Here is a 25,434-nt window from a genome sequence, read left to right as displayed (position 1 = left end):
CCCCACAAAAAAAGTGTCTTTCTTTGCCCAAGGATCTTCTCAGTTCTTCATCCTCTGTGATGGACTTACTGGGCAGCCATGGGCTTTTACAACCTCTGCCTGAGGTGAGGGTTTCACCTGATCCTGCTATACAAGGATGAGGTCTTCCTCCCAGCCTTGCCTTTAGTCTTCTGTTTGTGCTGATACTTCAGAAGGCAGAGGTACTCACTGAAGGGCTCAGTGATGCTGGAGCTGGCACATGGATGCGCAGGACACATGGCAAAGATGAATGGGGAAAGAGGAGAAATGGCAAGAAGAGAGCAGGACTTTGGTTTGGCAGCAGCAAGTCATCACGTTAACTCCTCTGGTCAAAGTGCTGTGTTTTCTCTCTCATCTGTCAGGCTGTGAAATTTTGCTCATTAAAGGGTGTGGAATGTCTTGCAGTGCTGGAATGGATGGAGCTCTAAAAATGCAAAGCACTATTTTAGCTATTCCCCTGAAATATATCTATATATTACCTTAGTACATCAGTCTCTTAGTGAGCAATAGGAGAGAGGGAAGCAGAGCAATTTAACTACATTTCTTCAGTTAGGGCTGAGTGTAAATTCAAAGAAAATATAGACAGTAAAAGCTACATTTTTAAGCAGTTTCACTTAAAATAATCTATGGTATTGGTAGCACAAAGAAAAGTGCATTAAATATGAATAATGGTATTTTTGTTGCCCAAGCCTAGGCTCCTTCAGTAGTCAGTGGAGAGAGATAAATGTTTCCATGACGCTCCTGAATACCTGTGGTTTTTTACTGAGTTAGGAGGCAGCCTGGGCAGCCAGTTACTTAGCTTAGTGATTAGCTTTTCAATGCTTGTACTATGCTAGGATAAATCTATCCTGTTGTTAGAGATCTTGTTATTGTACATCCAAGTTAATATCTCTGTCTTGTTCTTGTTGTTTTCTTTATTTGGGTTGGGTTTTCTGTGAGCTAAATTATATATACAAAAAAAATCCATGATATCCTGGAGTACTGTGTCCAGTTCTGGAGCCCCTATTACAAGAGGGATATGGAGGTGCTGAAGCGTGCCAGAGAAGGGCCAGGAGGGCTGGAGCACCTCTCCTATGAGGACAGACTGAAAGAGTTGGGGCTGTTCAGTCTGGAGAAGAGAAGGCTCCGAGGTGACCTAATTGTGGCCTTCCAGTATCTGAAGGGGGCCTACAAGAAGGCTGGGGAGGGACTGCTCAGGATCTCAGGTAGTGATAGGAGTAGGGAGGAATGGAATGAAGCTGGAGGTGGGGAGATTCAGGCTGGACATGAGGAGGAAGTCCTTCAGCATGAGAGTGGTGAAGCCCTGGAATGGGTTGTCCAGGGAGGTGGTTGAAGCCCCATCCCTGGAGGTGTTTGAGACCAGGCTGGATGAGGCTCTGTCCACCCTGATCTAGTGTGGGGTGTCCCTGCCCATGGCAGGGGGGTTGGAACTAGATGATCCTTGTGGTCCCTTCCAACCCTGACTGATTCTATGATAAAAATTTAAATGATTGTTATTTAACAGCAGGTAAAGGAACTTACAGGAATGTCACAACATTCTTAAAATTTAGAACAGAATAAGTAGAAGGCTTTTAAACTAATAGATGGCAGATGCACTTCTTACTACCTAATCATTATTTTAAAGCACACTTTAAAAAGTGGTTTTGGCTGGATATGTGCAGACTTCAACTGTTCTGTTAGAGTCAGTCACAGACACACCAGATAGAGTTTGCATTTTGTTCAGAGCAGGAAGAAATAGTCTGGATTTCTTGTGTTTTATTAAGCTGTCCAAAACATACTTTCAAGAGTCTCATTTGTGGAAAATAGGTCATAGCCTAAGCAATTACTGTGAAGTATGTGAAAACAAAAATTGAAGAAAAAGCCTTGAACTCCTAAAGTATGAACTTGGAAAACGCACACCATCAAAGAAATACTGCATGAAGTGACTAAGACAGTAAATTAAGTTATTATGGAAATGACAACTAAATAATGAAAAAAACTGTTTAACACCTCTCTGTCTTAAGGTCCCTTCAGGGACTCTTGGCTCAGCAAAGCTTTGCTGTAGCAAGTAATGAATGCTCAGAGTGTTCCAGGAGCTAAACCATAGGAAGATTTTTTGCTGATGGTTTGCCATATTTTTTCTGCTGAAACAGATAATCAGCTGTCATTAGCTTTTGCCTTCTAATGTTCACTTGAGTAGGAAATGTGTGTTGCTATCATGGCTTAAGCCCACCCAGCTGGCAATAAACCCTCACACTGCTGCTCACTCACTCCTAACCACTGCTGGTGGGATGGGGAGGAGATAGAATAGAATAGAATAGAATAGAATAGAATAGAATAGAATAGAATAGAATAGAATAGAATAGAATAGAATAGAATAGAATAGAATAGAAGAATAGACCAGGTTGGAAGAGACCTTCAAGATCATCGCGTCCAACCTATCATCCAACACCACCTAATCAACTAACCCATGCAACCAAGCACCCTGTCAAGTCTTCTCCTGAACACCTCCAGTGACGGCAACTCCACCACCTCCCCGGGCAGTCCATTCCAATGGGCAATCACTCTCTCTGTGTAAAACTTCCTCCTGACCTCCAGCCTGAATTTCCCCTGGCGCAGCCTGAGACTATGTCCTCTTGTTCTGGTGCTGGCTGCCTGGGAGAAGAGACCAACCTCTGCCTGTTTACAACCCCCCTTCAGGTAGTTGTAGATAATGCAACAAAAGGCTCAAGGGTCAACACAAAGGACAGGGAGGGCTCACTTGCCAGTTGTGGTCATGGGCAGAAGAAGGACTTGACTTGGGGAAACAAAATGAATTTAATTTAAACAACTAAACTAAACTAAATTCAACTGAATCAGAGCAGGGCAGTGGTAAAAGGCTCCGAGGTGACCTAATTGTCGCCTTCCAGTATCTGAAAGGGGCCTACAGGAAGGCTGGGGAAGGACTTCTCAGGATCTCAGGTAGTGATAGGACTAGGGGGAATGGAATGAAGCTGGAGGTGGGGAGATTCAGGCTAGATGTGAGGAGGAGGTTCTTCACCATGAGAGTGGTGAGACCCTGGAATGCGTTGTCCAGGGAGGTGGTCGAGGCCCCGTCCCTGGGGGTGTTTAAGAGCAGGCTGGATGAGGCTCTGTCCAGCCTGATCTAGTGTGGGGTGTCCCTGCCCATGGCAGGGGGGTTGGAACTAGATGATCCTTGTGGTCCCTTCCAACCCTGAATGAAACTATGAAACTATGAAATACAACTCCTCCTTAAGCACACCTTCCCCTACCTCTCCCTTTGCCTAGCAGTTTTTCCCCTCTAAGTATGTTGTTGCAGTGGTGCAGATTGGCTCTGCCTCAGCTGGATGTGGATTTGACTTGGACATGGGGGGAACTTCTTGAAGCTTCTGACAAGGAGTCACACCAGAATGCCCCTCCTCTGCTACCAAAACCTCACTTAAACACAAACCCAACACAGCAGCAGTTGCTAAGAACTACTTTTTCACTGTCTCAGGCAATACTTTCTTACGAGTTAGCGTGTGTTCTATTATCTTTGTCTTACATAGTGTTTAAGGATGCATGTTGAAAATACATAATGCTTCTCCATTTTACCTTTTCAGCTCTTGGCCTTTCTTCAAGGTTTATTTACATTTTACCACGAAGGATATGAACTGGCTCAGGAGTTTGCACCATACAAGCAGCAACTGCAGTTCAATTTGCAGAATGTAAGAATCATTTGTATTTACACCACTTTGTTTGCTTATTGTATTTAAAGATGTTAAAGTAGACTCTTGGCACTTTGTTGGAACTCTTAAGTATTGCAATGTTTTAGTAAGATGAAAGCAAATTACTATATCAATAGGATAATTTGGTTATTTTTGGTAAGGTTAATAAAGATTTCTGTCAGCAAATAACTTCTGATAGTGAGTTTGTGATTTCCAGGTCCAAATTTCAGGATCAAGAACCAGAAAAGCAGAACAGGAGTTTTTCCTAGAAAGCACAGTGGTCTAAATAGGTGTAAGCATGTGCAAATGTTTTCTTGAGAGTAGGGCCTGTCTTCTGGATGTCCCAAAAATGCCCCAACTGGTATAGAATGATGCAATGGGTTGGACGCGATGATCTTGAAGGTCTCTTCCAACCTGGTTTGGTTTATTCTAAATAAATAAAGGTTTATTCTAAATTTGCTTCTTTACAATCACAGATTGCCACAAAAAGCTTGCCCTGCTGTCTGACTTCCCACTGTATTATAAAGCATACCTGGGAAGCCATTCTTTAGCTATTCACTGGAGCATCAAAGAACTGCTGAGGCCTTCCTCTGCAGTGTGCAGCTCTTAGGAGTGTTAAGTTCCACTGGAAGAAAGGATCTGTCATTTATGTAGTTACTCTCAGCTGAGTTGATAGATCTTTCGCTGTAGATTGGTCTGAATTTGGTGTTAAGAGCCATACAAGAAAAAAGAATGCATTTGATCAACATATGTTTCCACTCATAACTGCTACATACAACTGCACTTTTATTTCATTATGGTAACTCAGACATTACACTTCCAAAGACAGACAGGTAAGTAAATACAAAATGCATTTACACCAAATTTTCTTTAGAACCATGAGCATTTGTCTCTAACAGAAAAAAGTGAAGTTCAGCCTGTTAAATATTGGGCCAGCCCTATGTTTTTCACAGCAAGTATTAACAAAGTAAACAACACACAGCATCACAGAATGTTAGGGGTTGAAAGGGGCCTTGAAAGATCATCTAGTCCAACCCCTCTGCCAGAGCAGGACATTTTTTTGAAAGTGAAGGAGTTCCATCATTTGCTTTGGGGTGTCCCCATTCTTTTCCCATTTGACTCTTTCAAGAAAAGATGCTCACACAACAGAAATATTTGTAGCTCCACCAATGTCAAAGAACCTGCAACAGCTTAAAAGCTCCAGCATCAGCTTACTGTGGATGTGCCTCGGCCACTGAACTTGGGGAATGTTAAACAGGTCTAGGAGTGCAAGAGCACTTTACTGTGCTCAACTGCTATTCCATGTGAGTTACTGGAAAATGAAACATTGATATTTTCCCTGTAGCATCTTGCTGTTGGAGAGGCATATTCTGGCTCGGAGTTGGAAGACAATAATGCCTTAGCACTGTCAACGTAGATCTTTATTCGTAGGAGTACGGCACACATTTGGGGTTTGCTGCAATTAAACTTGGACAGCAGCCTCGTAGCCCCTTCCCTTTTTATGTCTGTTGTTCATGTGCAGGTATAAATCCCAGCATTTAAAACTTTATTTTGGGAAATAAGACAAAAACCTCCTAGGCACTTGGTTTAGTTGATTAGATAGTGTTGGATGATAGGTTGGACTTGATGATCTCACAGGTCTTTTCCAATCTGGTCTGGTCTATTCTATTCTACTTTCTATTCTATTCTATTCTATTCTATTCTATTCTATTCTATTCTATTCTATTCTATTCTATTCTATTCTATTCTATTCTCCATTCCATTCCATTCCATTCCATTCCATTCCATTCCATTCCATTCCATTCCATTCCATTCCATTCTTTTCCTTTTGGATTGAAATGCAAATATTCTCTGTCCTTAGAGCATCTCAACCCCTTGTCCTAACAAATACTGTATTTGCTACTAAGACTCTTTCAGATAAAGGCACAAGGGGTCAGTGTTGTTGCACAGAGCAGTTCAGTGAAAGGGTGAAAAATGTGCTTCAGTCCAGAGATTTATTCACACATCTGTAGAAACAGAATTCTTACTTCTTTATGTCAATGTTAATTAATAAATAGCTAATTTCGTCTTTAATATTACATAAAGTACAACTGAAAGTTTTAAATAGACTAGAGGGGTGGAGTGTGATGTAAAGATAGGCAGAAGGAACAATGTCTTATGATATCTTTTATTGTATTTGTACATCAGGGCAATATGAACATGCAGATATAGTGCAATACAGTACATCATTCACTGCTGTTAGACATAAGTTTGCATTCTGGCTCCAGATGTAGATACAGAGTTTCCTTCTACAGCTGGGCTGTCTACTGAGTTCTCACTCAGAGCATCATGCAGTCTCAGAGCAGAACGAGATGATTTATGTAGGGAAAGAAATTGAGAACAGTGTTTGGGGAAAACTATGTGAAGTTTGTCTGTTGCAGCTGTTAAAAGTACTTTTCTTCATTGCATTGTGTGATGAAGTCTCAGAGAATAGTGGATCTGAAGTGCTGTTTCTGTTATTAAAATGGTCCTACAGGTTAGATCAGGAGCAGTAACAGCCATAAGAGTAGCACAGTAGAGGCAAAGTGACATCTTTTAGCAGATCACAATGTCCTAACAAGACTTGATGTCACTTGTGCAGTTTCAGCTGGCTAGTGGTACACTTTTTATGTCCATTGGGCTTTGCTTTCTATAACCTGTTTCAAAGTCCTGGCTGCTTAAATTAATAGTTAATAAATTTGATAGACAAACAGAGCTCTCAGACTGAGGATATTCCTCCCTTCCATGGCATGTCCCTCTTGAGGGTCTCAAAATTACCTCTGCTCAGAGCTGATGCTGAAAAATTCAGAGAAAAATTTTACCTCCCTCTCTAATGATAACATTGATCTTCATGTAAAAGTTTCAGTATGTATTATACTCCCAGGTAACTCCATGAATGGCCCACAAAAAGGGAAAACTATTCCACAGTGTATAAAGTCCTGAGAACATCTTTCTGACTTGTCAGGGCTAGAGTCCAGAAGATGACTCTACAGAAACATTGCAAAATTCTTTATGCTTTTCTATTACCTATAGAAACAAAATGCTCAACATCTGGTGTATTAGTAGTAACCTATCAAACCTCCAAACCTCTGACACCTTATAATAATTTTCCTTTAATGTGCTAGATATGGGGGGGGGGGGATGAACCTTGGTCCCGCTGAATTCAGTAAGAAAAAATGTCCATTTACATGAACATAAATATTAGCAAATATTAATAATCCACATATTTACTGAATTATTTGCTTAGCAGGATCATAGAATCACAGAATTATAGAATGGGTTGGGTTGGAAGGGACTTCCAAAGTCAGCTAGTCCAACCTCGTCTGCAGTAAGCAGGGGCATCCTCAACTAGATCAGGTTGCCCAGGGCCTGTTGAGCCTCATTTTGAGTATCTCCAGAGATGAGGCCTCAACTACCTCCCTGGGCAACCTCTTCTAGTGCTTCATTGCCCTCATGGCAAAGCACTTGTGCCTGGCTGCACACAAGAGTATTTAAGGCAGGCAGTACTTCTGTGCTTTTGGCACAGTTCTGCCACTTGTGACCTGTTTCTTACCTAACATATTTATGTCATACTTAACTGTGGTGTTTGCATAGGCCTACCAAAAACATGTTCATGACAGTGCCTGTAACTTGACTGTTCTGAGGATCAGCAGCTGTTGTATTACTGCAGATACGGATGCACAGTGCATTTATCTCTTCCACGTGTGGACAGACCACAGCTGTCTGGAAACATTATCTGTGCATTAACCCAGACTGGTGTTTTCTGCACTGTACTTCATGTGGTTCAGTGGAACTTACTACTTCAGCTTTGGGGCTGTGCTATCAGCAACTTTTAATTTAGCCTGGTTTCTGTCTGTGTAGTCTAGAGTGCACAGAGTGAAGGCCTATATCTGTGTGCAAGCATACCAAAAGATATGGGATATCCTCCTTTCTGAGGTTAGTGATCTGCAGGAAGAGGAATGTTACTACTCTCAACTGTGTTTCCTTTACACTTTTCATTTTAAGTTGAATACTTCATACTATGTTATTCCTAGTCTTCAAGAGCAAGGAAGAATATTGTTCTTTATTGCTTTGCTTTTCCTTTTATGTCTTTGTCAACTGTTTCTGTTCATGTCTGATACAGTCTTCTTGGCATTATTAGCTATTAGTTAGAATAGGATAGGATAGGATAGGATAGGATAGGATAGGATAGGATAGGATAGGATAGGATAGGATAGGATAGGATAGGATAGGATAGGATAGGATAGCATAGAATAGAATAGAATAGACCAGACCAGACCAGACCAGACCAGACCAGACCAGACGAGGTTGGAAGAGACCTTCAAGATCATCATGTCCAACCTATCATCCAACACCACCTAATCAACTAAACCATGCAACCAAGCACCCAAATTCTTCATTGTTGTTTTCAATACTTCCATGAGATAAGTGATTTTTGCCTTTGTTTCCTTCTCTGGGAATTAGACCCGGAATAACTTTGAAAGCACAAGACAGGAAGTGGAAAGACTCATGCAAAGAATGAAATCAGCCAACCAGGACTACAGACCACCAAGTCAATGGACAATGGAAGGCTACCTCTATGTGCAGGAGAAACGTGAGTAAAAGTTGATTTGAATTTTAATCTGATTTGAAAGACACAGCAACAAATACAACAAGGAGGAAATGGTTTAGCTCTCAGGACAACACAAGCAGCTTGTTCGGATGTCTGCAGACTTCTGATGTGGTTGCTTTTCCAATTGAGAGGGTCACAAGAAGCATAATTGTTTGATTTTTTAAAAAACACTCAGAATAGCTGTGGTCAGATGGAATGGTGATCAAAACACTTGTAAGCAACTTAAATCCTACCCTAGGGTCCTTGTGGCTAGGTCACTGCTATTGGCCATCCCAATGGCTAACTGGTAGCAATCTCTGCTCTGGCTGGGTGCCCTACACCTTGCTGCAGAAGCTGCAAGTTCCTAGTATTCTGCTTTGCCTCTACCTGCCAAACACTGTTGTCTCCTGTACTTTATTTGCCTGAACAGAGCCCATAGCTGACCCAGAAGGAGCAACTTTCACCATGTATCATCAATCTCTACTGACCCAGCCATCTTAAGAGTAAATGAACATGCATATATTGGGGGGGGGGGAGCATTAGAAGGAATAGAATAGAATAGAATAGAATAGAATAGAATAGAATAGAATAGAATAGAATAGAATAGAATAGAATAGAATAGAATAGAATAGAATAGAATAGAATAGAATAGAATAGAATAGACCAGGTTGGACAAGACCTTTGAGATCATCGCGTCCAACCTATCATCCAACACTATCTTATCAACTAAACCATGGCCACCAAGCACCCCATCCAGTCTCTTCCTAAACACCTCCAGTGATGGTGACTCCACCACCTCCCTGGGCATCCCATTCCAGTGGCCAATCACTCTTTCTATGAAGAACCTCTTCCTAACATCCAGCCTAAACCTCCCCTCTGTATCATCAAGATATAGTCCATCAGCTTGAAAATAGCTGCAAACCTATACCTGTGTTTTGTTCACTTCATGAGACATGAGAATGAAGTGATGACCCATTGGATTCTGCCTATCTGTCCAATCGGTCAATGTGCCTTTGCAGAGCCCTTCTACCCTCTAACTGACCAACATCTGCTCCTAACTTGATGTCATCTGCAAATCTGCTGATGACTGACTCAATCCCCTCATCCAGATCATCAGTGAAGATGTTAAAGAGGATGGGGCCCAGTACTGATCCCTGGGGGGCACCACTGGTAACTGGCCACCAGCTGGCTGTGGCACCATTCACCACCACTCTCTGGGCTCGGCACTCCAGCCACTTCCTAACACAGCACAGAGGCTTGCAGTCCAAGCCACAAGCTGATAGCTTAGACAGCAGCTTGCTGTGGGGGACAGTGTCAAAGGCCTTGCTGAAGTCCAGGTAGGCCACATCCACAGGCCTCCCCACGTCCACCAGGCAGGTCACCTGATCATAGAAGGATCATAGATCATAGAAGGAGGCAGGACCTGCCCCTCCTAAATCTATGTTGGCTGGACCCAAGCCCTTGGCCATCCATTTTAGGTGACAGCTGAAAGGACTCTGTGGAGTAATAAAGTGATTTTCCAGATAGCATTATGAAATTTATCTTTATTCCATATGTGAGTTAAAAGAAAGAGAATTCAATACTTTCCATAGTTAACCTCAGCCACTTTTTCCCCTCAGTAGCACTGAAGGTTTTAAGAAGGTCCTCTATGTTTTAATTGAGTAACAATGATAAAAGAAACCTGTGTTAAGTGGAAATTACACCAAGCCCTGCTAATGGGGGAGGGAGAAAAGGAGTGAAGAATTGGACACATGCTGTGCTTCATTAAATAGCGAGAGGTCAACTTGACATCCACTTACTGAAAAGAAATTTGTTCATTAGTTTATTCTGAGGTAAGAGTAACAGGGTCTGCAATTTCTGTGTCAGTGGGGAAGGTACTAGTTGTGTATTTCCTTGTCATGCAGGTTTACTTTCCTCCATCCATCATCCCATGGGCCTTTGTCAAATTATGGGCAACTGTGTTAAACACCTGCTCTTCCTGAGAGTAAATCCTGCATATATTTATTGCTGATATGCATGGGGGTAAATATTTAATTGGTTTTTTAAATGGCAGTAAACAATAAATTGTTTTCATTTAGAGGGACAGGTGCCAGTAACAGACTTCAAATGGCAATGTAGGTGACTGACTGCAGGTTTTTAATGCAAAAAAGGTGACTTCTAAACTCATCTAAAATGGCTTTAAGACTGCTCATCCTTCTTACATATGCTAAAAGAGTTCATGAAGCACCATCAGAGGAAAAATTGATTCAGAATAATCATAGATTTAGTTTGGTAGGTGAAAATAACTTCAATTATAGGAATGGAACAGCTAACTTCAGGGCAAGTAACCACTTAACATGTCACTTACCTGCAAACAAAGGCGATGAGAGAACTTTCTCTCTCCACATGGGTATAATAGACTGTGTAAATTTCCACAGCTACATTTCTCAATTACCAGACATCTGAGTTACATGACTAATGAAATCTCTCATATATCTACCACCTTTGTGGAAGGCTACATTTGTAAGGCCAAGCAATTGTATCAATACCAAAATTGCTAGGCGAGGTTTTAATATCTTCAGTTATGACTTAACTGTTTAACTACTTAGAATCATACAGTCAATAAGGTTGGAGAAGACCTCAAAGATCATCAAGTCCAGCCTGTCACTCAAGACCTCATGACTACTAAATCATGGCACTAAGTGCCACATCCAGTCCCCTCTTGAACACCTCCATGGATGGTGACTCCACTCTGAGCAGCCCATTCCAACGGCTGACAACTCTCTGTGAAGAGCTTTCTCCTCACCTCGAGCCTAAACTTCCTCTGCTGCATCTTGAGACTGTGTCCTCCTGTTCTGGTGCTGATTGCCTGGGAGAAGAGACCAACCCCCTCCTGGCTACAACCTCCCTTCAGGTAGTTGTAGACAGCAATAAGGTCACCCCTGAGCCTCCTCTTCTCCAGGCTAAACAATCCCAGCTCCCTCAGCCTTTCCTCATAGGGCTTGTGTTTGAGGCCTCTCCCCAGCCTTATTGCCCCTCTCTGGACACATTCAAGTGTCTCAATGTCCTTCTTAAATTGAGGGGCCCAGAACTGGACACAGGACTCAAGGTGTGGCCTAACCAGTGCTGAGTACAGGGGCACAATGACTTCCCTGCTCCTGCTGGCCACCCTATTTCTGATGCAGGCCAGGATGCCATTGGCCTTCTTGGCCACCTGGGCACACTGCTGGCTCATGTTCAGCCAGCTGTCAACCAGTACCCCCAGGTCCCTTTCTGCCTGGCTGCAGCCACTCTGACCCCAGCCTGTAGCACTGCATGGGGTCGTTGTGACCAAAGTGCAGCACCTGGCACTTGGACTTGTTGAATGCCATCATGTTGGACTCTGCCAATCTATCCAGCCTGTCAAGATCCCTCTTATTTATATTTACTTTAAAAAAAACAAGAAACCCTTAAATAACATTTTTTGAAAAAACTAAGATCTTTTTGTTTGAAGAAATCAGTATCAGATTTTTCCCATGAGTGATTCACACTGAAGTGAATTGGAAAATCACATGTGAAGTTTCATCTAGTCCTTTCCTGTTCTAAATTTGCACAGTAGTTACAATACTGCATTATACATTAATATTTATTGGGTCTGGCATCAATGTTTGTGATGGCTCTGCAAGAGATGGTCCATGTTTAAGTGCCAAGAGGAAAGAAATATTTTTTTCTTCTGGGTACATCTTCACACAGACATTTTGTTTGCTCTCAGCAGCTGAGTACCCAGAAGCTGTGTCAGTGCTGGTAAAATGAATAGGGTTTCATAGTTTCATAGTTTCATTCAGGGTTGGAAGGGACCACAAGGATCATCTAGTTCCAAGCCCCCTGCCATGGGCAGGGACACCCCACACTAGATCAGGCTGGCCAGAGCCTCAGCCAGCCTGCTCTTAAACACCCCCAGGGACGGGGCCTCGACCACCTCCCCGGACAACCCATTCCAGAGCTTCACCACTCTCATGCTGAAGAACCTCCTCCTCACATCTAGCCTGAATCTCCCCACCTCCAGCTTCATTCCATTCCCCCTAGTCCTATCACTACCTGAGATCCTGAGAAGTCCTTCCCCAGCCTTCCTGTAGGCCCCCTTCAGATACTGGAAGGCCACAATTAGGTCACCTCGGAGCCTTCTCTTCTGCAGACTGAACAGCCCCAACTCCTTCAGTCTGTCCTCATAGGAGAGGTGCTCCAGCCCTCTGATCATCCTTGTGGCCCTTCTCTGGACACCTTCCAGCACCTCCACATCCCTCTTGTAATAGGGGCTCCAGAACTGGACACAGTACTCCAGGTGGGGTCTCACCAGAGCTGAGTAGAGGGGGAGGATCACCTCCCTTGCCCTGCTGGCCACACTTCTCCTGATGCAGCCCAGGATCTGATTGGCTTTGCGGGCTGCAAGTGCACACTGAGAGCTCATGTTGAGCTTTTTGTCCACCAGCACCTCCAAGTCTCTCTCCTCAGGGCTGCTTTCCAGCCAGTCACTGCCCAGCCTGGATTTGTGCCTGGGATTGCCTCAACCCAGATGCAGGACCCTGCACTTGCTCTTATTGACCTTCATGAGGTTGGCTTGTGCCCAGCTCTCCAGCCTGTCAAGGTCCCTCTGGATGGCCTCCCTTCCCTCCAGCGTGTCTGCTGCACCACACAGCTTGGTGTCATCAGCAAACTTGCTGAGGGTGCACTCAATGCCACTGTCCATGTCACCCACAAAGATGTTGAACAAGACAGGTCCCAGGACTGATCCCTGAGGGACTCCGCTTGTCCCTGGCCTCCACTGGGACATGGAGCCATGGACAGCCACTCTTTGGGTGCGGCCATCAAGCCAGTTCCTTATCCATCTAGTGGTCCACCCATCAAACCCATGTGTCACCTGTTTGGAGACCAGGATGTGGTGCGGGACAGTGTCGAAGGCTTTGTCGAAGGTTGTGGTCTGCCACTGAGACAAGCTTGCACAGAATACCCCATCCTCAATACTAAATTTTCTATCCTGAAAAAAAACAAGAAGCTTTTTCCAAGTTACCTATTGACTATGTGTTCCCTAGTCATTGTGAATGTTGCCAGCACTGTTTATGAACCAGTTACAGCTGTAAGGTTCTGGCCCAGGAGGGAGCAGTCACACTGCAAAAAACTGAATTATATTGTCCTCTGCAGTGCACCACCCCTCCAGATGTATCTGTAAGAGTCCAGGAGCTTATCTTCTCTTGTGCTATGGTAAACTCTTTTCTTTTTACTTCCATAAAATTGTAGCAGATCTTAGGTGTACTTCTAGGATGTGGAGAGAATTACAGACGTGGTGGGAGGATTTACTCACAGCAAAGAACACATCATAAATACCTGTATCTAAGATAGGTTAGCAGATGAAGTTTAAAATACCATTGAGCTTAAGCTCAAGAGGGTTTTGTGTTTAGATTCACTAAAGGTTAACAGCAATGCCTGAGCAAATCTCTGGATAATTCAGGATTGATACATCTTCTACATCAGAGATCCTATACTTTGCAGTAGATTTAAGTAGTGTAGTGTGACCTCTCCAGGATAAGACATACATCCACTTGACTTAACTGAATGAATCCCTTGGTACATGGTGCTTTAGCATTCTGAGTATGTGCAATGGTCAGTTTGTGGTCTCAGTAGTTGTGTGCTACTGGTACAGTCACCTCTTCCCAGCAGGACTGCTTGCAGTGCATAAAAGGCCAATGTTTCTTGCTGAAGGCACCATTTCCACCACCCAGCATTTTATCTGTCATCTCTAAACCACTATTGTTTTAGGGTGCACCATTCCTTTCCTTCCTTTCTTCATATGTAATGAAATCACCTGCCAGTGTTCAACTACATCAGAATAGAATACAATAGAATAGAATAGGATGGAATGGAATGGAATGGAATGGAATGGAATGGAATGGAATGGAATAGAATAGAATAATAGAATTAACCAGGTTGGAAAAGACCTTTGAGATCATCGAGTCCAACCTATCATCCAACACTATCTAATCAATTAAACCATGGCAAATCTATCTTGGAGCCAATGTCGTTTTACCCACTCCCTTAAGGTAACAGAAAAATAGCCTTCCTATGATACTACCAAAAGCAATTGTTACATTTGACAAGAACTCTGAAAGTAAAGGGAAATGCACTCTGACTTCATGACTTCATCTGATTTTGGGGATCTAATACCAGACTTCAGAGTTTCCCTCCAAGAAAGGATGTAATACTGAATCCTTGTGCTTCTCTTGGGTTGATAAAGTCTTCAACTGTATTTCCTGGGCAGAAAACCCCTCAGGATCTTGCCTGTCTCCAATCTGTTGATGGTAGTAAAATGCTGTTAGCCATCCAGTGGCCAAAGGAAAGCAATCTGGTGGAATTTGGTGTTTGAATCTGGTGTTTGAAAATTATAGCTGAACATGTTCAAAATTAAAAGTAAGGGGAGTTTATTATTTTGTAGGCTGCATGTGCTGATTGACAGCTGCCTCAACATGAGCCAGCAGTGTACCCAGGTGGCCAAGAGGGCCAGTAGCATCCTGGTCTGCATTAGGAATTGTGTGGCCAGCAGGAGCAGGGAGGTCATTCTGCCCCTGTACTCTGCTTTGGTTAGGCCGCACCTTGAGTCCTGTGTCCAGTTCTGGGCCCCTCAGTTTAAGAAGGACATCAAAACACCTGAATGTGTCCAGAGAAGGGTAACAAGGCTGGGGAGAGGCCTTGAGCACAGGCCTATGAGGAGAGGCTGAGGGAGCTGGGGTTGTTTAGCCTGGAGAAGAGGAGGCTCAGGGGAGACCTCATTGTCCTCTACAACTACCTGAAAGGTGGTTGTAGCCAGGAAGGGGTTGGTCTCTTCTCTCTAGCAACCAGCACCAGAACAAGGGGACACAGTCTCAAGCTGCGCCAGAGGAAGTTTAGGCTTGAGGTGAGCAGAAAGTTGTTCACAGAGAGAGTCATTTGTCATTGGAATGTGCTGCCCCGGGAGGTGGTGGAGTCGCTGTCCCTGGAGGTGTTCAAGAGGGGATTGGACATGGCACTTGGTGCCATGGTCTAGTCAGGGGGTCTGTGGTGACAGGTTGGACCTGATGATCTTTGAGGTCTCTTCCAACCTTAGTGATACTGTGATGTGGATGCTGTTATGTCTCATTTTTCTACTTCATCTCACTCCAACTGAAATAACGGTAAAAATGCCCAAATAATTATTTTTTTCTCCTTTCTTTAATCTAGGACCTCTTGGATTTACATGGATCAAACACTACTGCAGTTACGATAAAGGAACAAAAACGTTCACAATGAGTATAGCTGAAACAAAATCTGGTGGAAAAGTGGTGAGTTGCACATATGGGAATGCATCCATGCCCTGTGTGTTCCATCTTTTATATGAAGCATTCAGGAACTTTAAAGCAGGGGGAAGAAAGCATAATGCTGTTTGCATGCATGAAGCAGTGCGTGTCTTTAACAGCATGTTTAAATAAAAGTATTTCTTTTAAATTGTGACTGTACCACACATTAAATAACTTCTCTAATGTGGTGGCTTCAAATACATAGGAAATCAATCACATTTGAACACAGTCATAGAGTGGATGAGATTTGAAAAGGAGCTCTGAAGATCCTCTAGTTTAACCTCAATGCAGAGTCACCTCAAGCAGGTTAGCGAGGCCTGTGTCCAGTCAGATTTTAGGTATTTCCAAGGACAGAGACCCCACAACCTCTGTGGGCAACTTGTTTGTTATTTGACTACCCTAAGAAATCTTGGCCTTAAGTTCAAATGGAATTACCTGTATTTCAGTTTGTGTGCATTGGCAACACTGAGAAAAATCTGGCTCAGTCTTCTTTATTCCTTCCTATCAGGTATTTATAGACATGATTCTCCCTTCCCCAGGCGGAACAGTCTGAGCTCTCTCAATCTCTTCTCATGTGACAGATACTACATGTCCTTAATCACTTTGATAGTCCTTCTAGTGTATCACTGTCTCTTGTCATGAGGAGCCCAGTACTGGACACAGGACTCCAGAAGTGTCTTGCCAGTGCTGACTAAAGGGTGATCACAGTATCACAGTATTGCTAAGGTAGGAAAAGACCTCGAGGATCATCGAGTCCAACCTGTCACCACAGACCTCATGACTAGATACTCTGCTCTATGTGCTGCTAGTGCTCTGCCTGATGCAGCCAAAGATGTCACTGGCCTTTGCTGCAAGTGCACATTGCTGACTCATGCTCAGCTCATTGCCCATAAAAACTTGCAGGTTCTTTCTTGCCAAGCTGCTGGCCATCCTATCAGCATCAGTCTTTGCTGGTGCATAGCTGTATTCCTATCCATTCTAAGCAGTGCTTGCCCCGGTATTGACCCCTTGGGCATAACACTAGGCACTGGCAGAAGCTGGTCTTCTGATGTGATCTCAGCAGTTCAGCCAATTTACCAGTCTACCTCAACATCTATTTATCTATCCTGTATTTCACCAGTTTGGCTATGAGGATGTAGTAGGAAACATCCAGATGTAATAGGATATAGTGTCAAAAGTCTGACTAAAGTTGAGATAAACAATATTTTTTGTTCTTCCATCAACTACTGATCCATTCATCACATTGTAAAAGACTATCAAGCTGATCCTTCATGATTCCCCTCTCATCAAATCCACACTGACTACCTCCAGCTACCTTGCTGTCCTCCATATGTTTGGAAATGCTTTCCAGGATTATTCATTTTATCACCTTCCCATGGATTAAGGGGATACAGACTGGCCTGTAGTTCCCTATAGGATGAGAAGAGTTGGCTTCAAGTTACCCCAGAGAAATTTTAGGTTGGATGTTAGGAAAAATTTCTGCTCTGAAAGGGTTGTCAAGCACTGTAACTGTGTGCCTAGGGAGGGGGTTGAGTCACCATCCCAGAAGGTATTTAAAAGATGTGCAGACATTGGGTTTAGGGACATGGTTTAGTGCCAGACTTGTCAGTGTTAGGTTTACAATTGGACTCAATAGTCTTAAAGGTCTTTTAGAACCTAAATGATTCTGTGATTGCATGATTCTATGAGAGAGTGTACCCTCAACCACTTTGCTGATGACACCAAGCTATTGAGTGCAGTTGACCCTCTCTTGTTGAGCTGAGTTTAACTCTTGAGTGCAACCATCCATCCTATTCCTCGTCCACCAAGTGGTCCAATTCTGTCTCTCCAGTTTAAAGACAAGGATTTCATGTGGGACAGGGTCAAATGCTTTGCACAAGTCCAGGTAGATGATGCCAGTTGCTCTTCCCTTATTCATCAGTGCTGTAACTCCATCGTAGAAGGCCACTAAGTCTGTTAAGCACAATTTGCCTTTAGTGGAACCATGCTGACTGTCACCACTCACCATGTTTCCATGGTCCTCAGTACAGTTTCCAGGAGGATCTGCTCTGATGATCTTGCCAGGCACAGATGTGAAACTGACTGTCCTGTAGCTCCCCAGGTCTTCTTTTTTTCACTTTAAAAATGGGGGCTATGTCCCCCCTTTACCAGTCAGTGGGAACTTCACCAGGCTGCCACTAACACTTCACCCATCAGGTCCCTGAGGACCCACAGATGTATCTCATTAGGTCCCATGAACTCATGCACGTTCAGGTTCCTTAGATGATCTCAAATCTGATCTTCTCCTACAGTGGGCAGTTCTTCATTCTTCTTGCCCCTGCCTTCACTTACCCTGATTTGGATTGTGTAGCAGGAACACTTGCCAGTGAAGACCGAGACAAAAAAGACATTGAGTATCTCAACATTTCCATATCCTGGATAGTGAGCTCTCCCATTTCCTTCTGGAGAGGGCTCACATTTTCCCAAGTCTTCCTTTTATCAATGATGTATGTATGGAATCTTTTCTTGTTGCCCTTGATGTCCCAGGCCAGATTTTATTCTATTCTATTCTATTCTATTCTATTCTATTCTATTCTATTCTATTCTATCCTATCCTATCCTATCCTATCCTATCCTATCCTATCCTATCCTATCCTATCCTATCCTATCATTCCTATCCTATCCTGTTCTAATTCTAATTCTAATTCTAATTCTAATTCTAATTCTATCAGGGCTTTAGCTTTCCCAATCTAATCATCTTATAATAAAGTTATATATGCAGATGTTTGTAAAGTGTTTTGTTTTGGGAGTCTTCTGAAATACAATGATTAAATAACAAATAAGTGACAGAAAGCTCTCAACTGTCATCTGCCTTTATATACAGAGAAATTATTGTATATGTTCCTAAACTATTTTAATCCATATCTTAAGGCATATTAGAATAGAATAGAATAGAATAGAATAGAATAGAATAGAATAGAATAGAATAGAATAGACCAGACCAGGTTGGAAGAGACCTTCAAGATCATGTCCAACCTATTCTTTGGACTGTTCATATGGTTAAATTTAAGATGTAAAGCCAAGCTAAATCAGCATACTGCCTATGTTAATTTTGGCTTGTCTTGTTTTCTTTAGAATGGTCTTGTCACAAGCTCACCAGAAATATTCAAGCTGAAATCTTGCATCAGGAGAAAGACAGATTCCATTGACAAGCGTTTCTGTTTCGACATCGAAGTATTTGAGAGGTTTGAATTTTTTTTCACTGTATTAACAAATCTAAAATAATCTGAAGTAACAGTACCTGGCAATAATGTATAATAATTACTTCTCTAATAGGAACATGTATTTTTCAGTTCCCTTGTACATAGACAGACTAGGCTTTCAAAACTTAGTAATTTGTTCAAACTTGGCTTTCTAACAAAATTAACTATGTCACATTTGTGTTGCCTTAACACATTTGTGTTTCTGGATATTATCACAGAATATACCTGGTTGGCAGAGACCTCAAAGATCATCCAGTCCAACCTTCAACTCAGTACTGAAGGGTCAGCAATAAGCCATGTCCCTAAGCATCAGGTCCACGCACACTTGAACACTCCCCTGGATGCTGACTCCACCACTGCCCTAGGCAGACCATTCCAGTATTTGATAGCTCTTTTCCAACCCCCCTGCCATGGGTGGGGACACCCCTTACTAGATCAGGCTGGCCAGAGCCTCATCCAGCCTCGTCTTAAACACCTCCAGGGACGGGACCTCAACCACTTCCCTGGTGGGAGGCTGATGGAAAGTTTGCTTTTCCAGTAGGTTTGGTATTCACCAAGGAAGCAGTGAATGTTTGTACTGATGTCAGTAATGACTAAGAATGTGAGGAAGTTCATAAAATATAAACACAGTACTGGAATACTGAGGATTTTCCACCCTAAGTATGTCCCCAGTGAAATATGGGTTATGTGGAATGCCATTTGCACCTCTGTAACTATCTTGCAATATAGTGGTGCCTAATACCTATTAGAGGGTTGTAGGCACCTAAAATGAGATGTTGCAGTCCCAAACTTTCAAAACACAGACCTGTTTTTAAATTTAGCTCCAATCTGTTGTGTTGTCTCAGAAGCTATGAACTTTCAGTAACTTCTGGCTCTTGAATATTCTCTTCATGTCAATATGCATTTGCATTCTGACTTTGAATACTGTTGTAGAAAATGAAATTGGTAACCTCAGTGTATGTGTATGCTTTTGACAGACCTGGAATTATCACACTGCAAGCATTTTCAGAATCCAACAGAAAACTTTGGCTTGAAGCTATGGATGGAAAAGAACCAGTAAGGATATATTTTTTTTTCACTTTCTTTTTACAGTTTTGTGTCCCATACATTTATTTGCTTAATAAAAAAAGAGAAGCTAGTATGCATTTCAAATGCTCTGTTACAGGACAGGCAAATCTAGGTCTGTTCTTTGTGAGGCACTGTCACAAGTGTACAGTGAAGACAGGTACAAGGTAGAAAAGCAGAACTGTTGGTGAATTTAAGCCTTTATTTGTAGATTACTATTTCATGTTAAGATATTTAATGATTAAGTACTAGGATAGCACATTGTCTAATAGAATTCATAGCTAAGGTAACATTTGTGAAGTGATATATTTTATGCCCTGGGCAGCACCCTGGAGTAAGCGATTAGCATCATCTTGAATGGCACAGCAGAGACCATAAAAGTGTGTTGAAAGCTACTAAGAGGCAGGCTTGTCTGAGATTTCTTCCCACTGTTAATCTACTCTTAAAACAGTCAGGGAATGAAGGTGATGCCAGACCTGTATCCAAGGGGGAAAATTTGCTCATAGTTTTTATGAGGTAGATGAGTGTTTTTACAAGCTGCTTGCTTGACTGAAATAGTACAGAAGTTAGATCAGTGTCTGTATTGAAATTTAGCCTGGTTGGAATCTGCAAAAGCTGACTTCTAACACATTTTGGCTACTTGTTTTAGCACAGGACTGTCTACCTGGGTGACTGCTGTGGGGGTAAATATTAGGAGAGAGTGAAAGGCAAGGCTGGCTTTCCCCTAACAGCAAAGTAATACACTCATTACAACTACCAACAAACCACACAATAAAGAATTTGAAGCACAAACATTGACTTACTGCCTTTTTTTTGTTGTTGTTTTACAGATCTACACACTGCCAGCCATTATTAGCAAGAAGGAGGAAAGTAAGCTTGCTCTATATGTAGAGTTAATAAATACTTCTAAATTTCTGTCATGTCAGTTTCTGGATAGATGTTAATATGTTAGATATTAATTATTTAATATGGTCTTTCTTTTGCTATGAAATAACTGTGGAATTACATGATTGGGTTACACCTCCTAAACTATGTAAATTGTGGGAAAGTCTTCAACTGCTGTATCACTATCAAACATAAATTGGGAAGAAAAGTTGATTGACAACACAGACACAATATGTTTAACAAATCTGTGAAAGATTTCTCTCAGTGGTCTGTATGCCTAAATGTAAATACATGCTAGTGTGTTGATATAGAATCATAGCATTATTTACACTGCAAAGGACTCTTAAGATGAATAGAATAGAATAGAATAGAATAGAATAGAATAGAATAGAATAGAATAGAATAGAATAGAATAGAATAGAATAGAATAGAATAGAATAGAATAGAACAGGTTGTAAATGACCTTTGAGATCATCAAGTCCAACCTATCACCCAACACAATCTAAGTGCCTCATCCAGTCACTTCTTAAACACCTCCAGTGATTGTGACTCCACCACCTCCCTGGGCAGCACATTCCAATGGCCAATCACTCTTTCTGGGATAAACTTCTTCCTAACATCCAGCCTAAAAATCCCCTGGTGCAGCTTGAGACTGTCCTCTCTCATTCTGGTGCTGGTTGCCTGGGAGAAGAGACCAACCCCCTCCTGGCTATAACCACCCTTCAGGTAGTTGTAGACAGCAATAATCTCATAGGTAAATAATCTCATAGATTATCTCATAGATAAATGTGTATCAGTCCTGTTTTTACTAATGTGAATGTAGCTAAACAGATTTTGTGTGTTGGTAAGTTAGAAAATAATTTCCTTTTATTCTTCTTTCTATAGTGTTCTTAAATGAAGCAGGCTTCAACTTTGTGAGGAAATGTATTCATGCTGTAGAAACAAGAGGTGTGTATGAAATCACAGGTTCTATACTGGTTTATGATGAGCATTTCTTCTCAAATATTGCTTTGATTAATTCTACTCAGTTTTCCACTGCCCTGGAGTGCATCCATCATTTGGTTTGTACTTTTGATATTTTGTCTGTGTGCTTTACAGTTAATGCTGTGTCTACAAGTTCCTATAGCCGTAATATAAATCCTGAGGAGGTCTTTTAAACATTTTTTGGTAATTTCATGTTGTCTAGACAGCATAACGCACAGTTACACTCATCCTTAATCTTCACTTTGTGTGCACCAAATTGTGCTTTCTCATAGTTACACTGTAGGGAGCCTCAGCTCCCAACTTTGGTTTTTGATGTGAAACCTGAAGATCAACAAGTGCCATGAATACTCTGCTGAAATATCTTTTTTTTGCAGAGCATGACTCATGTCATTTTATTCACCCATTTTGTACATGGTTCATCCAATTTCTTAAAACTTTAGAAACCTAGTTTTAAAGTAGGAATGTACAAAAAGAAACCAGTACTCATTCTCCTGATGAAGTGTTACCTTGCAACTCACTGCAAGTCTTTAATTACTCCTTTCCAAAAGAAGAGGTGTAGCTGTATTATCACAGTATCACAGTATAACTTAGGTTGGAAAGGACCTCGAGGATCATCAAGTCCAACCTATCAACACAGACCCCATGACTAGACCATGGCACCAAGTGCCACGTCCAATCTCCTCTTGAACCCCTCCAGGGACGATGACTCAACCACCTCCCTGGGCAGCCCGTTCCAATGACGAATGACTCGCTCGGTGAAGAGCTTCCTCCTCACCTCGAGTCTACTCCTTAAAAGGAGGTAGCCTTTTCTTGTCCATGGACTGAACTGTCAGCATGCAGTCCTCTTCTACTCCAAAAGCTGTGAGGTCTCTCTGTGGTCTAAGCAAACAGAGATGCACAGTAATCCACTGAAGTCCGGCTGAGGGAAAGTTGTTTACATCCAATGTGTTGTAAGACTGCTTTGGGGTCTTATTTTTTTTCACTCTTCCTATCTAACTCCTTGTTTGTGATACAAGCCATTTCCTTGCAAAAGGATTTTGTAAATGTAGAATTATCATTAGTGTATAGTGTGGTGTGGATTCAGTGCAATGTAGTTGTTAATAGCCTAGAAGATAACACAGTAGGGTAGAGCAGTACTCAAGAATGGACTATTTTCCATACATACATTTAGATGGTGTCATAGTTTCATAGTTTCATTCAGGGTTGGAAGGGACCACAAGGATCATCTAGTTCCAACCCCCCTGCCATGGGCAGAGACACCCCACACTAGATCAGCCTGGCCAGAGCCTCATCCAACCTGCTCTTAAACACCCCCAGGGACGGGGCCTCGACCACCTCCCTGGACAACCCATTCCAGGGAAAACCAAGGACTCGTCAGAGTATATTGAAGTAACCCTGCTTTGATCATTTCCATTGTACTTGTTTTCCCAACATAGGTATTACAATCCTGGGGCTGTACAGGATAGGTGGTGTCAACTCTAAGGTGCAAAAGCTGATGAATACCATATTTTGTAAGTATCTGAAGTGAAACCTTTCCAGTGTGCAGGGTCTGTGGTGCACTCCCTTTTGTCTCAACTGCTGTGCTCAGACAAGGTGTGCATTCACTGCCACTAAGTTGTGTTTCCAGACTTAAAAAGTGATCCAGCTAGTTTCTTGTGTGCCTTAGAATTCAACTTCTGCTTGTAATCAGTGAGCAAATTACTGACAAAATGTATTTGTTTTAAAGTTCTGTTTGTTGGTATCTGCTTGGATTATTTGTCAAATATTCCAGAGCTTAGTTCTGTAACACCACAGAAGACAGTTTAACAGATAAACTTCTAGTCTTTTACTTTTCATACTAATTTGGCTCCCTGATGCCTGGGTTTGAGTATCTAAGCCAAATACATTAGTGATTCCCTGCTCACTTGGTTTTACTTTACACTTCTATATAGTGCATATAGTTATTGTTTACAGGTACTAAATATTGGCACCTATATTATTTTTTAATACTTTGACAGAGATTGAAAGATTCAAATCACATGAACTAAATGACTAATCTGTCAGCTTCTGTTTTGCTGCTGTTCTAGTTAGTGTTTTAGTCAAACTATAACACAATCATAATTCAAATTTCTACCAGCCCCTAAATCTCCTCCTGATATGGATATTGATATGGAACTTTGGGACAATAAAACAATAACAAGTGGACTTAAAAACTACCTCAGGTATGTATAATGCTACACAAATCTCAGTATTGCTTTTCTGCCCAATTTAATCTTTTGCCTATTTATATCATCCTAACCTTTCTTGTATTCATTAGCATGATAATAATTGAGTGTATTGTTATCTTTCCCGGTGTGCCTGTAATTATGTGTGATAATCTAAAATTTCTCACACACATTGTGCCTTCTTAAGGTAGTCATGCCTTATAGAGACCTCAATCTGGCAGAATTTAATGTAATTGCGTGGTTGTATTTGAAATTGTCTGCCTAAACCACAAAACATGTTGGGCTCAGTCTGTCTTTTCTGGATCCCTTAAGCTGTGTACCATGACACTATCATAGTGTCATAGTATAAGTCAGGGTTGGAAGGGGCCACAAGGATCATCTAGTTCCAACCCCCCTGCCATGGGCAGGGACACCCCACACTACATCAGCCTGGCCAGAGTCTCATCCAGCCTGCTCTTAAACACCTCCAGGGACAGGGTCTCTGCCACCTCCCTGGACAACCCATTCCAGGGCTTCACCACTCTCATGCATGGTGAAGAACTTCTTCCTCACGTCCAGCCTGAATCTCCCCACCTCCAGCTTCATTCCATTCCCCCTAGTCCTATCACTACCTGATGTCCTGAGAAGTGCCTCCCCAGCCTTCTTGTAGGCCCCCTTCAGATACTGGAAGGCCACAATTAGGTCACCTCAAAGCCTTCTTTTCTCCAGACTGAACAGCCCCAACTCTTATCTCTGCAAAAACACACATTTTATCCCATGCTGTTGGTGTCCTCACAAACACAATATCCCTCCCTTAAAATTACTGCTAATAAGAGACAGAAGTTTGAAGGATTACGGTACTTCTAAGATAACTCTTTTTTGGGTCCCAATATATAACATTTAAAAGAAACATAATTAAAAGCATCAAATACAGGTGGTGGGTCATCCATGCTTTCTGCAATATCTAGAATTCATAAACTGGTCACATAAGAAAAGGCAGCATCAGCCTCTCTCTGGGAAATGTGGGAGACTTGAGACTGTGTCCTCTTGTTCTGGCACTGGTTGCCTGGGAGAAGAGACCAACCCCTTCCTGGCTACAACCACCCTTCAGGTAGTTGTAGAGAGCAATGAGGTCTCCCCTGAGCCTCCTCCTCTCCAGCCTAAACAATCCCAACTCCCTCAGCCTCTCCTCGTAGGACTTCTGCTCAAGGCCTCTCCCCAGCCTTGTTGCCCTTCTCTGGACACATTCAAGTGTCTCGATGTCCTTCACTAAACTGAGAGGCCCAGAACTGGACACAGTACTCAAGCTGTGGCCTAACCAATGCAGAGTACAGGGGCACAATGACTTCCCTGCTCCTGCTAGTGTTTCCATTACTAACTTCCATGGCGAGTCCAGATCCAACTCCGATTTCCAGGCTACGTACATGACTGAGTTATGTA

The 25,434-nt window shown here is 42.3% G+C and overlaps 1 protein-coding gene across 2 annotated transcripts in view; it reads left to right on the top strand.

Annotated features, from left to right (window-relative positions):
• ARHGAP42 (Rho GTPase activating protein 42) overlaps positions 1–25,434 on the top strand; it is a 196,435-nt gene that overhangs the window by 141,314 nt on the left and 29,687 nt on the right. For both annotated transcript variants that reach the window (XM_068145259.1, XM_068145268.1), the window contains exons 7-15: positions 3,600–3,704; positions 8,187–8,316; positions 15,520–15,620; positions 18,750–18,859; positions 19,855–19,933; positions 20,773–20,812; positions 21,713–21,775; positions 23,248–23,322; positions 23,928–24,012. In XM_068145259.1, coding sequence (XP_068001360.1) covers positions 3,600–3,704; positions 8,187–8,316; positions 15,520–15,620; positions 18,750–18,859; positions 19,855–19,933; positions 20,773–20,812; positions 21,713–21,775; positions 23,248–23,322; positions 23,928–24,012 — 788 coding nt within the window. The remainder of the gene's footprint in view (positions 1–3,599; positions 3,705–8,186; positions 8,317–15,519; positions 15,621–18,749; positions 18,860–19,854; positions 19,934–20,772; positions 20,813–21,712; positions 21,776–23,247; positions 23,323–23,927; positions 24,013–25,434) is intronic.

This window comes from Melanerpes formicivorus, unplaced genomic scaffold (assembly GCF_026170545.1).
Source record: "Melanerpes formicivorus ecotype bairdi unplaced genomic scaffold, bMelFor1.0.p_v2 SCAF_1, whole genome shotgun sequence".
Classification (NCBI taxonomy): domain Eukaryota; kingdom Metazoa; phylum Chordata; class Aves; order Piciformes; family Picidae; genus Melanerpes; species Melanerpes formicivorus.
Note: the sequence above shows the minus strand (reverse complement) of the source record. Positions and strands in the feature narration are given on the sequence as shown.